This window comes from Pezoporus flaviventris, unplaced genomic scaffold (assembly GCF_033815535.1).
Source record: "Pezoporus flaviventris isolate CSIRO_AGI_PZ_B2104156 unplaced genomic scaffold, CSIRO_AGI_Pfla_v1 ptg000043l, whole genome shotgun sequence".
NCBI lineage: Eukaryota > Metazoa > Chordata > Aves > Psittaciformes > Psittacidae > Pezoporus > Pezoporus flaviventris.
The window spans coordinates 905,609-919,027 of NW_026892591.1; the positions used below are offsets into that span (position 1 = coordinate 905,609).

The following is a 13,419-nucleotide window of genomic DNA, read 5'->3' on the forward strand; positions in this document are numbered from 1 at the left end:
GATCAAAGGAAGTGTCAGCCCTGACTGACGGGGCACAAAAGGGAGGCACAGCCAGGTGATGAGAGGAGGGTGGCACTGGTGCTGGCTTTGAGTGGTGTGTGCTGTTGTGGCACTGTGGCCTTCACCCCATGGATGGCTGTGCATGACTCGCTGCCTGTCATGTTAAATAGTGTGCAAGTCCTTTCAAGTTTCAGAATTAAACATCTGCCTGTCTTGCCTTGCTCTCTTTGCCTGGTAGGCATTCCCGTTGTTCGCCTGCTGAATAGCATTCCCCCCAAAGATAACTGCAGACCTCCCTGTGCTGAGGTTTTGTGTGTGTGTTTTCCCCCTTCCTGTTTGACTTGTAAGGGCTCAGTGTCTGCACTGTGATAGTGGCTGGGAGCTCCTCTTGTGCCCAGACTGGTGATGGGCAAGCCCCAGTGCATCCCAGTAGGGTTATGTGCCGGTTTTGTTTCCATCTTCCAGCCTGGACATCTCAGCATCTTGACTGTCCCAGGAGGGGACAGTCCTGGCTGCGCTTTGTGCAGGTACCTCTGCTGTGAGCTGCTGAAGCTTAAGCCTCCAAATTAGCAACTGTGACAATAAGTCTGGCTTGAATAATTCATTGATATGTCTGTGTTCCTCCTCTTTGCTGCTGACTTTCCACTCAGCTGTAATGGCAAAAAAATCCTCATTGGCTTATTGAGTGTTGTCAGAGCATTGCTCTCAGCTGTGGGAGAGAGGTGGATCTGTGGGTGCCTCCTGCTGAGTGATGAGCCACGAGCTGGCTAGTACTGGACTTTGTACAGGTGGAAGTGTGCAGTGTGGGTGGTGTGGGGTTTTTCCTATCTCCATGATTGGTGATAGAGCTGATACCCTTCTGTCACCAAAGGAATGCACTGTGCACGAAGAGCTCAAGGACAGGCAGTGATAATGAAAATCACAGCCCAGTGGGGAGCGTCACCTCTGAAATTAAAGATCAGTGGTAGGGATGAAATAATAAACCTTGGTTAAGGATTTAATGCTTTGTATGTGTGTGTGTGTGTCACTCGGCTTTACTGGGGAGAGGTTTTTTGCCGGTGAGCATTGACTTCTCCGATGGTAAAGTAAGTGTGGGAGCTGCTGCTGGAGTTCAGTGCCATAGCGTAGTATGGTAAGATCAATTTAGGGAGGTCCTAGATTGGTCCCCTCAGTGTTGTACCAACCTGCTGGAGACACAGGCTGCTGCTGAGGATGGTCCTGTGCCGCCTTGCCCCAGCCGCTTGCTCTCCCTGTTTTCCCTGCGCAAATCCAGCCCTTCCTTACTACATAACACCGTTAGGCTCCGGTGGGATGAGCCGATGGAAAACCGTTTCACGTTTTGCACGTGCGGGTGGTTTGCGCTGGAGGGAGAAGGTGGGGTGCCTGCAGCTCCTCTCTTGAGGAGCTGTGTGGGGGGTGGCTCTGGGAACTGCATCGCTGGAAATATCTGAGCTGGAAAGAAATGTTCCAGTGTTTTCAGAGCGGCCCCCCCTCCACCCTGCTCTGTAATCTGACTCATGCTGCCTTCCCAGGGCAGCAGCGCCGGTACAAAGAAGGGGGTGGCGAGCGGAGGAAACTGTTTGAGCTGACTCTGCCAGGCAAAAACCTCCTCACACCCTGAGTAATTGCCCAGAAATTCTTCAGCGGTAGCAGAGGTTAGGGGGTTTTCTCTGGTTTAATAGATGCTGTCAGTGCAGCTTGTTGGGAAATGTCTGTGGGGATGACTAATTACTTATAGAAATTCTCTAGGGAAGAAGAAGGTTTGAGAACTTGAGGGGACTTCCGATTTCTCAACACCCAGTTCTAAAGACCCACGGAGTAGGAAGAGTGAATAATGTAAAACTGGGAAATAATTGACTCAGTCATTTCAGAAGTACTTGGGTTTTGCTGCTGCCCAGCAAATAAGCAGAAGCAAATGACAGAGCTGGCACAGTCGCATCGCTTTTCCTGTCCTTTTCTGTTCTCCTGCATGCCAAAGGGAAGCCATCAGTGTGCTGCTGGGAGGTGAGGTGGCCTGGCAAGGTGAGGAAGACTGTAACCATACAGCATTTAATTGTGCAGTACGTGATACTACAGAGGAGCAGTTTTCTTCTGGGCTTTACCCTTTGAAGTCTAACTTGCCATGGGTGACAATCAGTACTTGTGCAGTTTTCAGACTGGCTTTTGTTCAAAGCTCTGGCCCGTTGGATACAATATAAAGCAGGAGTGCAGTCAACTCGCATGTTTTTTCCCTGATATTTCTGTATGAAGAAAAAAGTTGTTCTCCTGTATTGCATCTTAGCACCACAGCAGGCTTTATTTCTTCATATAACTCAATTACCTGAAAGGTAACTGTTGAAGGGCAGAGGAGCTGGTGAAGATTGCTTTTTTGTTCTTTTCTATCAGCAGATAAGTGAGGATTAATGTTCCTGTCCTGGCCAAAGTTCCAGCTCAGGCAATTCAAATTTATCTACCTAAAATTCACCCATCAGTTACAGGCGGACACAGCACTGAAAGCTTTTAGTGTGCCAAGGGAAATCCATGCCATCACATGCAACTCCAACTCTTGTCCTTCATGGCAGCCTTAATATATATGGAGATGGTTGTCCTTTCAAGTCTCAGATATGTGACTGAATTGTGTTCCTCCTGGGAATTTAGGCAAAATATCTTACCTCTTGGTATGTGAGATTTATGGGAAATTTAATCACCCTTCTCCCCAGACATCCATATGTCTACTTCTGTACTCTTCCTTCTTTCTTCTTCCCCTTTCATACTGCCTTGCTTTTTTATTTCCTGCTTCGAGTTAACCTTTGGCTGCCTGATTAAAGGTTTCTACTGTAGTGATCAAGACAGGGAGCAGAGGTGGGATGCTTTTCTGTCCCTTACAGTGTATTTATCACATTGATAATCTTGAAGTTTCTCAACATATTTAAGGTCTTCTCACTTCACTTATTTTCTCCTTCCAACAGAAGGATCTACAGAAGCAAAAGTTGTTCATATAAGGAATTGTGAGCATAATATATTTACTTTTGTAGTGAGTATTAAAGAGGAGACAAAGCAAACTCTGAAGAGGAGCAAGAAGTAAAACGATATATGATGATCTCGGCCACATGCTGCTATAGATATCAAATTGAGTAGGTTGCTATTTTTAGAGCATAGGAAGAGGGTTGAGTATATTTTACAGCAGGAAACGATGGCTTCATAGATAGGAGCAGATCTATGAATAGCAGAAAAGTTCCTGTTCTGAGTATTTGGTTTTGTTTCATTTCATGAATGAATGAGAATTTCCTAAAAGTCCACACTGGCAGAACATCTAGTGATAGCTGAAAAATGTAAGGAATTATTGAAGACAGCTAAATGAAGCATTGGAAACTGGAAAAAGCCAAAGCACTACAGAAGGTTCTAAATAAATTGTAGTAAAAATCAATGGGTTTTAACACAGTTTCTGTGATTGAGAAACTTTCTCATGTTTTCTGTGGCATGTGAAGGGCAGCTTACTGTCATTTGCTTCTTAAAGCTTTGTAATATTATTAGTGTTGATAGCATATATTTCTTGAGCTTTTAAGCCTGTTTTTTCATTCCTCAGCTGGGTCTCCGTGGGGTTGCAGGTGATTCCCTCATGTTGGTGTGTCTGTTGGGCATTAGGGGATGAGATGCTGGGCAGGGTGGCCCCTGACCCTCTGGAGCTGGGGCCCGGCGCCTGCGTTGATCCCACCTTGGCTTCCCTGCCTGCTTATTAGAACCAGTCCTCATTTGCAACATACGAGGAATACGTTGTAATATTGCAGGGTAGTTTAAAGACCTTTTAAGTGGAAGCTTTTAGAAATGGTTGGCACTAGGAAGGTCATGTATGCTGCTCAGAGTCCTCGCTGGATGTGGCTTGCATCAGCTCTGCAAGCAAGTTAAAGCTTATGGGGGGGAAGGTTGTAATCATTCATATTCTTCTTTTGTCCCTAACAAAACATCTTTAAGGGCTCACTGAGCTTCAGAAAGAGTACAGGGACTTCTGTTATGTAGAATATTTGCATGTTAAGCAGGAGCTGCATTTCTGGGCTGTCCAAGACTGAGTTATCTTTACAGATGTGAAGTGGATGCTTAAGATGATGTTATCTTGGATGCTTCCCTTTGACTGGCCAGTTGTCCTTGCAGGAGGTGAGGACCAGCCGTTTGAAGAGCAAACCTGACTGAAGAGTTTCCTCCCAGCACCCAACAAGGAGTGGGAAGACTCCAGGATTGAGAGAGATGGGAACTGCTTTCAACAGCAGCAGTTCTAGGACAGGGTATTCATTTCTAGCAGCAGTAACCCTTTGCTTAGGTTTCACACAAAGGTTTGTTTCTGGCATGCGTGTGGCTGTTTTCTGCTACCCCAACTCTCCAGTTATTGCTGCACCAGAGGGTTATTTCTTTATTAATACAGGTGGTGGTTCTTGTTAGGTGAAAGTCTCAAACTGGTACTTCCACAAGTAGCAATAGCTGCTGCCATCTCTGTCCACTTGCTGTTGAGTCTAAGCTGTCCTCAGCCTATAGCAGCGTGTTTGTACACTGGTGTGGGGTGAACTGAAAGCTAGCTAAGCCAAAGCTCCAAAAAGGCTTTAAGTTTAGCTTAAGCCTTCCCTGACATTGCTGTGTGTGTGCATAGGCACTGCTGGCCCAGCGCAGGAGGTGGCTTTTAGGGCAGCAGGCAGCTGTGTTGGCTTGAACTGTCTGAGTGATGCTGGGTGAGTGAAGTGAAAGCCCAGCAGCCTGCCCTGGCCCAGAGCAAGCACACGCTGGAGTCCTTCATTTGGCACCTTCTGTAACTGGGCTGTCTTTTTGTGTAACAGAACTACTTCTTATGTCTGGGCTATGTCTGGTTTACACAGACTGAAGCCAGCAGGTCATCCCGCTCTAACTGGTCCATGTGGATGTTGCCTTAGACACTCCTGCAGCGTGACTGCATGTTAATATGTTTACACAGCCCCTCCTGCGTGCTAGCATGGGAACTGTGCCCTCTTCCATTTGTGCAGTGTGTGTAGCAACAGTTGGAATTGCTGTGTGGAGAGGCAAAACGGTTTTATTGTGGTTTAGATACCCCAGTGAAAGTGTGCGTTTCTGTTGCAACCGCATCCACAACTGTCTTGTCTACAAATGCTGTAGAAGAAATACTGTTTGGATCTTTTCTAATTCCAATTTCCTTTGTTAACACTTTCAGTATATTTTGGTTCTCTGGCCAAACCTGGTTTTCCTTTGAAAAGCCATATGTAGCCAATAAGGAGGCCACAGTGCCCTCTGTGTTTTCCATCTAGGTTTGTGTGACAGTAAACTTAGGAATTCCTGAAACTGCATACAACTTGTCAGCTCTTTTGACTGTATGGGAGATGGGTTTTGAAATGCACTTCGGTGGCTCTTGCTTCCCTTGCCACTTCTCTTGAGGTTGGGAGGAAAAGAATGGACACAAGCTGTTCTCTGCAGGAGATCTCTTTTTAGACATGCTAATATATGTGTATGCTTGTGAATGGCCTTGTACTTTCTTGATTAAGGGAACAACAATAATTGAGTGCTTCAAAGAAGACTTTTGGTCCTCATATCTCTTGATAAGATAGCTTGTGCTTTGGTTATTGCTGTGGAAGCTGAGTCACACAAGCTTGACTTGGGATAGAATCTGGTGATACTAAATGAAGTCTAGCTATACAGTATGAAATATTGCACAGAGCACTTTGCCTTTTCCTTACTCAAAACCTAACTAGCATTTGAGCCCAAGGCAAGGGCCCTAAAATGTGAAGTGATTTAAGGTAGGACTGCAGGGTTTGAGATCTCTGCCTTTGTTCAGCTGGCCTGCAGGCAGCTCTTTGCTGCTATAGCAGCTGGAAGTGCTTTGGTTTTGGCTTTCCATGAGCTCTTGTCAACCCCTGTTTGTAGGTGTATTGAATATGGACACGCTTTGGATGTAGAAGCTGGTAGTGGGGAATCTTCCTAGGCAAGGTGTAAATGAAGTGAAACCCTGGGGTAGGAGGAATGCAGACTTCTGACAGGCTGACGGCAGCAGTTGTGAGAGGGCATCCATGCGCCATGCAGGATGCTGCATGCTTCCATGATTCCGGTGGGGAAGCTGCAGCAGCTCATGTTGCCTTTCTGGGTGTCTAGAGAAATGCTTATCATCCTCCACAGATGGAGGAAACCGAGGGCACATTAAAGAGGCACTTGTCCCACTTGCCTTCTGCAAGATTGATTGGCTTTTCCTAATCCATCTTTTTGATCTCTGCTAACCATCTTGTCTCCAGCTGTAACATCCTCTCCTTTGGATTTATGGACAACTGCCTGGGGAGAGAGCTGCCATGAGAGGCAACCAAGCTGTTCTTTAAAACCAGGGGCTAGTGAGCCTGACCTCTTTTGTTTTGGGAGTTAAATAGATTGGCGAATCAAAATGCCTTCTGTTAATACTTGAGTGGATCCGTGCTTATCCTTGGGAGCCAGTGCTACATGGTTGAAGTGTTGGAGGTAGAACAGTATCTAAAGCATTCATTAAAAAGTACATGAGTGTTGCCATTGGTTTGTTTGTAACTAGCTTGTTGGAGGGTTTGTTTTCTCGGAGCTGGTCGGGTTCAGCTGGTGGCCAGTGGGAGATCTCTTCATCCTGCTTTGCAAACCCTTGTTCCTTTCTATGAAGAGTGGGTAAAGGGGTCATAAATTCTGTGTATGGTGCTCATTGAAGGGGCATGAGCTGCGTTTTTGTTTTACAAGACTACATTCGGATTTTCAGACCTCTTGTTTTCCTCTCAGGTTTGGGCTTTTTTGCTGCCTTTATTCTGTAGATGGGTCAGATCTCACAAGGACTCCACTTTGCATGTAGGGAAATGAAGTTTAGAAATACAGTGATCACCCCACAAACTCCAAATGACTTATCCCCAAGGATAAGCGTGGCTTCCTAAGAAAGACCTAAATATAAAAAGATGTAAATTTGGAAGGGGCACTAGGGTGCTGTTCCTTGCTTCAGGCAATGACGGCTGCCCAATTTAATTGAACAAGTTCTTTGTGTCTGTTTAAATCTGTTGCTTTAGGTTAGATTTGAATTGCTGCATTGTGGGATAACTAGTCCTGTACAAATACACCCGAGAGTTTAGGATACAGTACTAGAATACAGAATGATATCAGAATAATGATAATGATTGCATGAAAATATGTATTTGGAAAGAGCTTTTGGAAAGGTCTGATTTGGCCTTTAAAACCATGGGTAGGATTTTGATGGCTGCAAGATGCACAATGCCTCTTGTACAGAGAGCATGGGCTGACTTGAACGTTGAAGTTAATTATCCAGTCTTTGCTTCTCCTCCTCATCCCCCCCTAATCAGAGAGCTGAGCCTAAACTGCAGGAAGAGGTCCTCATTGAGAACAGTCAGGATGGGAAAGTTCTTCAGGAGAAGAGAAGGAAAAGACCAAACTCCTAAAAATTGGCCTAATTCCCATGTCCTAAAGGGCCAAACTGCTAATGCAGCTCGTTGATCTCTGCAGGAGGACTCACTCTGCTTGGCACGGGGCGTACCAGGAGTCGTGCAGGCTGGTAGGGCTTCTGGGCACTAGTGTACTGCAAGTAATAGCCGTGGGTGTGTTGCTGGCTTCAAGCTCCTAACGCCCGCGATTAGAGTTGTAGTAACATGTGAATGGAGAAATCCGGTGTAAGAATCGGAACTGCGAAGCTGCTCAGTTGTTCTGGCTGACTCTTCTCCACTGTTTTCCATAGAAAATTGGATTCCCTTGTAAGTGACTTTTGGAAAAAATGTCTGCTTTCTTTCCATCATTTTCCCAAGGAGGTGTCTTGGCAAAAACCATTGAACTTGCTGTGGGAGCTCACGTTTCAGTTTTAAATGGAACTTTTAGGTTGAAAAGAAGAACTTACTGTAAAGTTCAGCTTGAGAGAACTAACTGCAAGAACTGGCTTTTAATGTGTGTTTAGTTTTTTTAATATAAATAAACTTGTTAGGAATAGCTTTAGGTATTCTCAATAATTATTACAGACTGCAACTTTTTACTTCAAATACTTAGGGCATAGACCACATTAAAGAGATAAGGTCTCATGAAATAGACTCCATTTATGGAGCTCAAAAGGTTCTGAGGGCCTCTCAGACTACATAAATACAAGAACATTGCAGAAGTACGGCCAGGCCAATGAGCAGCACGTAGTATGCTTCACATCAGTGTGTAAGGGAGGAGGGTGGGAGAACAGCTTGGAGCAGAGTTGGAGGATGAATGGAACTCCATGACACAGAGTACCGTGGCATCATCTCATGACTGCAGACAGACTAGATACGCTCCTTGAGACTCATCCAAAAGGCTTCTGCACAGTTTTTCATGATTGATAGCCAGGCTGTTTGTAGGAGGCTCTTTACCAGGATATTTTACTGACAAAGCGCTATGAGTACGGATGCAGATACAGTGTAAAGCTGTGCTCTCATGGCTCCCTGTTTGCTGAAGTATAACGCAACGGGCTTGTATAACCTGCCTGTGTTAGAGGTGTAGCTGGCATGCTGGTGTTGGTCATGGGTCCCTGCAGCCTGAAAAAGGGAAAAGCCCCCAACCTTCAGGGCTCCTAAACCCCAAAACCGTGTCTGAATTTGAGAAGCTTGAGGCCATCTTTATTAGATTTTAGGCAGAAGTTCTTCCCTGTGAGGGTGCTGAGGTGCTGGCACAGGGTGCCCAGAGAAGCTGTGGCTGCCCCATCCCTGGCAGTGTTCAAGGGCAGGTTGGACACAGGGGCTTGGAGCAAGCTGCTCCAGTGGAAGGGGTTCCTGCCCGTGGCAGGGGGTTGGAACTGGATGAGCTTCAAGGTCTCTTCTGGCCCAAGCCATGATCTCCGAGTGTGCTTTGTTAGCTGAGGTGGGTGTAGGTTTGTCAGAGTGCTGTGATTACAGCAGAGCCATCAGGAATTGCCACCAGTCCCTCCCAGCCTGCTGGTTTCAGTGTTCACCCATGGGGTTGTAAAAGGCTTCAGGTTAAAGCTGCTGCACTGAGCTCAGTTGCGTGTCTGGCCAAACCCAGTGCATCTGCTTGTAAGGATGCTGGACAAAGGCTGATGCTGGTGGGAGCAGAGTCTGTGGTTTTGGTGAGGTTTCTATTGAACTTGTGTTTTGAGTTGCTGAAGACTATATCAGCGTCATAAACAATTGCATGAATACAGATGTGATGACTGGTGCTGTTTAATGCCTTTTCTTATTAAATCTTCCAACCATAATGTGGAAATGGGACTAAAAGGTTCTCTAAAGGAGGGGAAACTGTTCTGGCTTTCCTTTAGATCTCTTTCCCCCTTTTTCCCCCTCCATTTTCCATGGCTGTGTCCGCTTTGAAGAAATGTTACATCGTCTCTGACTTGCATGAGATCTTGGGAGCCTGTCAACTAGGACAAAGTATGTTAGTTATAGAGTACTGTAAACTTTGTAAGTGTTTCAACATGAGAAGTTTAGCAGCAGTAAATGTGGAACTGTTTTCAACTTCATTATGCCTGGATAATGGCACAAGCTAAACTTGGAAAGGCCCTTTCTGGCTCCAATTTCCACATGATGTTGTGTTAATAAATCCACTTGCTTAAATGGGATGATCTGTAAATGTGCATTGGGATTTATTCTTATTCTTTTTACCTTCCTTTTTCACTTTTGACCCAAGACAAAGGAATCTGCTGATTAAGCAGCTTTGGCCGTTTATGGGGCGTTTTCATGAAGCCCTATAGGACAAGGGGTTTCTCTGTGTGTTCTGCGAGCACTGAAGCTGCCCAGTACCATCAGTGAAGAATATAACTTCTTCAGAGAAAACGGTTATGCCAGAATAAGCATGAATTCACTTTTCCGGTATAATGTGCTTATGTTGATAAAGCAGATTCTTACTGTACAGGAACAGAGTTTACTGGGAGAGCTGGATCAGCCTAAGGGGCTTCTACTGTGATAACTGTGTGTAGCGAAACATGAAGATTTATAGGGGATGTTTATGGATGAGCCACTCTCTTGGGTAGTTTTGTACTTCACAGTTAAACAGAAAGAAAGAGAAGTCCTCTCCTGTCTGCTTTTTCTCCTAGATGGGTGCTGACGGTGAGGAGCAGGGTTGAGCCCAGTTGCTGCCCTCTTTTCTAGGCCAAGATTCCCTGTTAGAATGACTTACCCGGCGCTCTGAGCTTCAGCTGGGGGAGCTTATTGGTGCTGTTGGTTTCTGTTGGCTTTGGGCTGTCCCAGCCCACATCCTGAGTGAACACCAGAGACGGGAGCAGGCGCAGCGCCAGGTGTGTTCTGCGTGGTTTGTGACGGATGGCATTGGCGTGTTGGTATGAAACAGCACCAAGGTTAACACCCAGCTTCCTGCATTCCATCCCGAGTGTCCTCGCTGCTTTTCTGTTGGCTGCTCCTCCTTTTGGATGTAGTAACTGGAATGTTTTGGTTTTCTGCTCTAGTGGAAGGTGTCCCTGCCCATGGCAGGGGATTGGAACTGGATGAGCTTTAAGGTCCCTTCCAACCCAAACCAGCCTGGGATTCTGTGATCTTTTCATTAGTCTCTTGTGTGACTCCTCCATGCAGGGGTTTTGCATTCTGAAAACAAAAGCTGTTCCTAATCAAATAGGTTCCTTCCCACCTTTAATATGGCAGACTTCAGAAATGTTTGCCTTCCTATTCCTCTCAGTCATGAGATTTTTAATCGGGTATCTAAAAGGCTGTGTTGCTCAGAATGAGAACTTCTAGAAGACTGGCTGATCCCAAGTATACAAACTAATTATACAAGGAGAAATCTGTTTCCTCATGCAAATGTGAAAGCTGTGATACTGATGGAAAAGGCTTTTTTCATGTCCTTGTATGTCTTGAAGAGAGATGTACTCCCAGCTGTTTTCTGTCACCAGTTCTGGAGATCTCAGTACAGGAAAGACATGGACCTGCTGGAGGGGGTCCAGAGAAGGGCCGTAAAAATGATGGGGTGGATGGAGCGCCTCTCCTGTGAGGAAAGGCTGAGAGAGCTGGGCTTGTTCAGCCTGGAGAAGAGAAGACTCCAGGGACACCTTATTGCAGCCTTCCAGTTCTTAAAAAGAACCTGTAAGAAAGATGGGGAGAGACGTTCTGTCAGGTTCTGTTGTGACAGGATGAGGAGTGATGGTTTTAAACTGAAAGAGGGACATTCAGGCTGGACGTGAGGAAGACATTCTTTACAGTGAGGGTGGTAAAACACTGGCATAGCTTCTTGCCCAGAGAGGTGGTGGATGCACCATCCCCAGAGACATACAAGGCCAGGCTGGATGTGGTTCTGGGCAACCTGATCTAAGTGAAGATGTGGGGTTGGACTGGATGAGCTTTGGGGGGATCCCTTCCAATCCAAACTATTCTATGATTCTAACTGTCCATTAGTGTTTCTCTTTTCCATTCCCTTCCGTCCCCTGCTTTCTGTTGCCTGTCTCACCCTTTGCTATGGAATTCTCCCCAGTAACTCCATAGAAATGACATTTCTGCAGCAGAAGACAAGGGGAGTGATTTGAGAATGACCGAGCCTTTACGCTTCTAGCTCTGGAAGGTCCTTAGATGCTGGACTTCTAATAGAAAGTCAAAGCCACTACAAGAAACAGAGTCACTAAATAAACCTCAGCTTTGTGCAGATGGAGTCTGGTGACTGAGGCTTCACAAGCTGGATGCAACAATACATACAAAACCCCTTGTAACTCCCAGTTTTTCTGTGGCATGGTGCGTATCTTACATGTACCTCCCAGGGCTTCATTAGCACGAGTTGGGAATGGCTTGTGCCAAACTTACCTGGGCTTCTGTTGCTCCTGAGTAAACTCCCAAATGGAAGTCAACAGAGCTGTGCCTCACCGTCTGGTGGATACTTGTAATGCACAAGTCTGAATGTGACTTGTGCATGCGTGGTTTGGGTTTTAGGTCGTGAAAAGGGCTGCATTATTCTGTGTACTTGGGCCTCCTTTGTGTGTGTGTGCGTGTGTGTGCTGTGGGGGTGTTTCTTCCTATGCTGATCTCCACTCCTACTGTTGATTTGATGCTTTATTTTAGAAAGCCATTCACTGTGCTAGAAACTTAGTGTCCATATGGAGATGGGAGCATGTACCAGATGCTAGGGCCATGAAATCAGCTGTTCTTTGTGGAACTTGCAGTCAAGTGCCTACTGCCTACCAAGGGTATCAGCTACACAATTCCTGATTTCAGGAAGTGACAAAGAAATCAGTAGAATGACAGTTCCTTCATGTAAATCTTCTGCTAGTCCATAGAAACTTGAGAAATGTATTTCATTAGGCCTTATAATTTTGTGGGAGGGATCGTTTGATGGGTTTAATGGCTTGGGTGGCAATCAAAGTCTCCTTTGCTAGCATGCTCACCACCTGTACTCTTGAAAGGATTGTGATTCTTGTAACGTTGGGGTAAACAGCACAAGGATGTGTCTTTGAAAACATCTTTTCTTTCTCTTTCAGGACAAACACCATGATGCTGCTCATGAAATTATTGAGACAATTCGGTAAGTGTTCAAGGCAGACGTGGCGAGAACCCTTCCCTCTGTCTTGCTGCATCCCAGTGCCTGGGTATCTTGAGACAAGGTATAAAGGAGGGCAGCAGTTATAACTGTAAATTAGCAGCTCTAAATTATTTTCTGAGCTGAACTGATACTGTTGCAATGCAAATCTCCTTGTCAAGTGGACTTTGTTTAAATTTGCCATATTCTATGCTCTTTTGAACAGGATTATAGTGGTAAGTGATACAGTGATATTCAGCTTTGGTGCTTGTGGCAGTCTGTACTTGATCTTGAGAAAAGCAAGGCTAAGAGAACATCATTGGCATGATGTGTTAAGTTCTGGTCTTGCACATCCTCTTCCCAACCGTTTCCTCTCCCCCTGTTGCTGTGAAGTCGCAGCACTGAGGAATTTGCATTATTTGGGAATGATGTCCTCTTCATCCTGCTGATAGAGTTCACCAGTAAGGGGAAAACGGGAGGATAAAGGTGAAAGACTAATATGAAGAGTAGGAAGTCTGAGCATTTCCCAGCACAGGCAGTTGGGCCAAAGGAATGTTTCACAACCATGGTTTAAGCCTGATTGCAGTGCACACAATGTGTTAAGAGGGCTTTCATGCTGCCTTTGTGAAGTAACTCGTATGTGGTTAGGAAAGCGGTGGGTAAAAGAATGCAAAGAGGTATTTGCATTTATCTCTTCAAGCCATGGTAGATGATGGCCTGTTGAGTGCCCATTCCTGTAATTCAAGAGAAAAAAACTTGTGGAGATTAGAGCCCTAACATTTTTTTTAGGGAAATCCTAGACTATGAGGTTTGAGAGGACCTTAAGGATCATATGGTCCAACCTTTCTTGGCCAAAAATGACCAGAATGAGCTCTAGTCATTATTATTTCTTCACTGATTTAATAGTGCAGCATGTGTCAAGGTGAGTGAAGAAGAAACTGCTGTCCATATTGGAATTCATTAAGTGATTTGCTCTGAGGTTTC

At 45.4% G+C, this 13,419-nt stretch overlaps 2 protein-coding genes across 8 annotated transcripts in view; both read left to right on the top strand.

Moving 5' to 3' along the window:
* SF3A2 (splicing factor 3a subunit 2) overlaps positions 1-13,419 on the top strand; it is a 161,021-nt gene that overhangs the window by 77,350 nt on the left and 70,252 nt on the right. The gene's annotated exons all lie outside the window — the stretch shown is intronic.
* Positions 1-13,419, top strand: part of DOT1L (DOT1 like histone lysine methyltransferase) — a 67,882-nt gene that overhangs the window by 4,296 nt on the left and 50,167 nt on the right. For all 5 annotated transcript variants that reach the window (XM_061466774.1, XM_061466771.1, XM_061466775.1 and 2 more), the window contains exon 2: positions 12,398-12,441. In XM_061466774.1, coding sequence (XP_061322758.1) covers positions 12,398-12,441 — 44 coding nt within the window. The remainder of the gene's footprint in view (positions 1-12,397; positions 12,442-13,419) is intronic.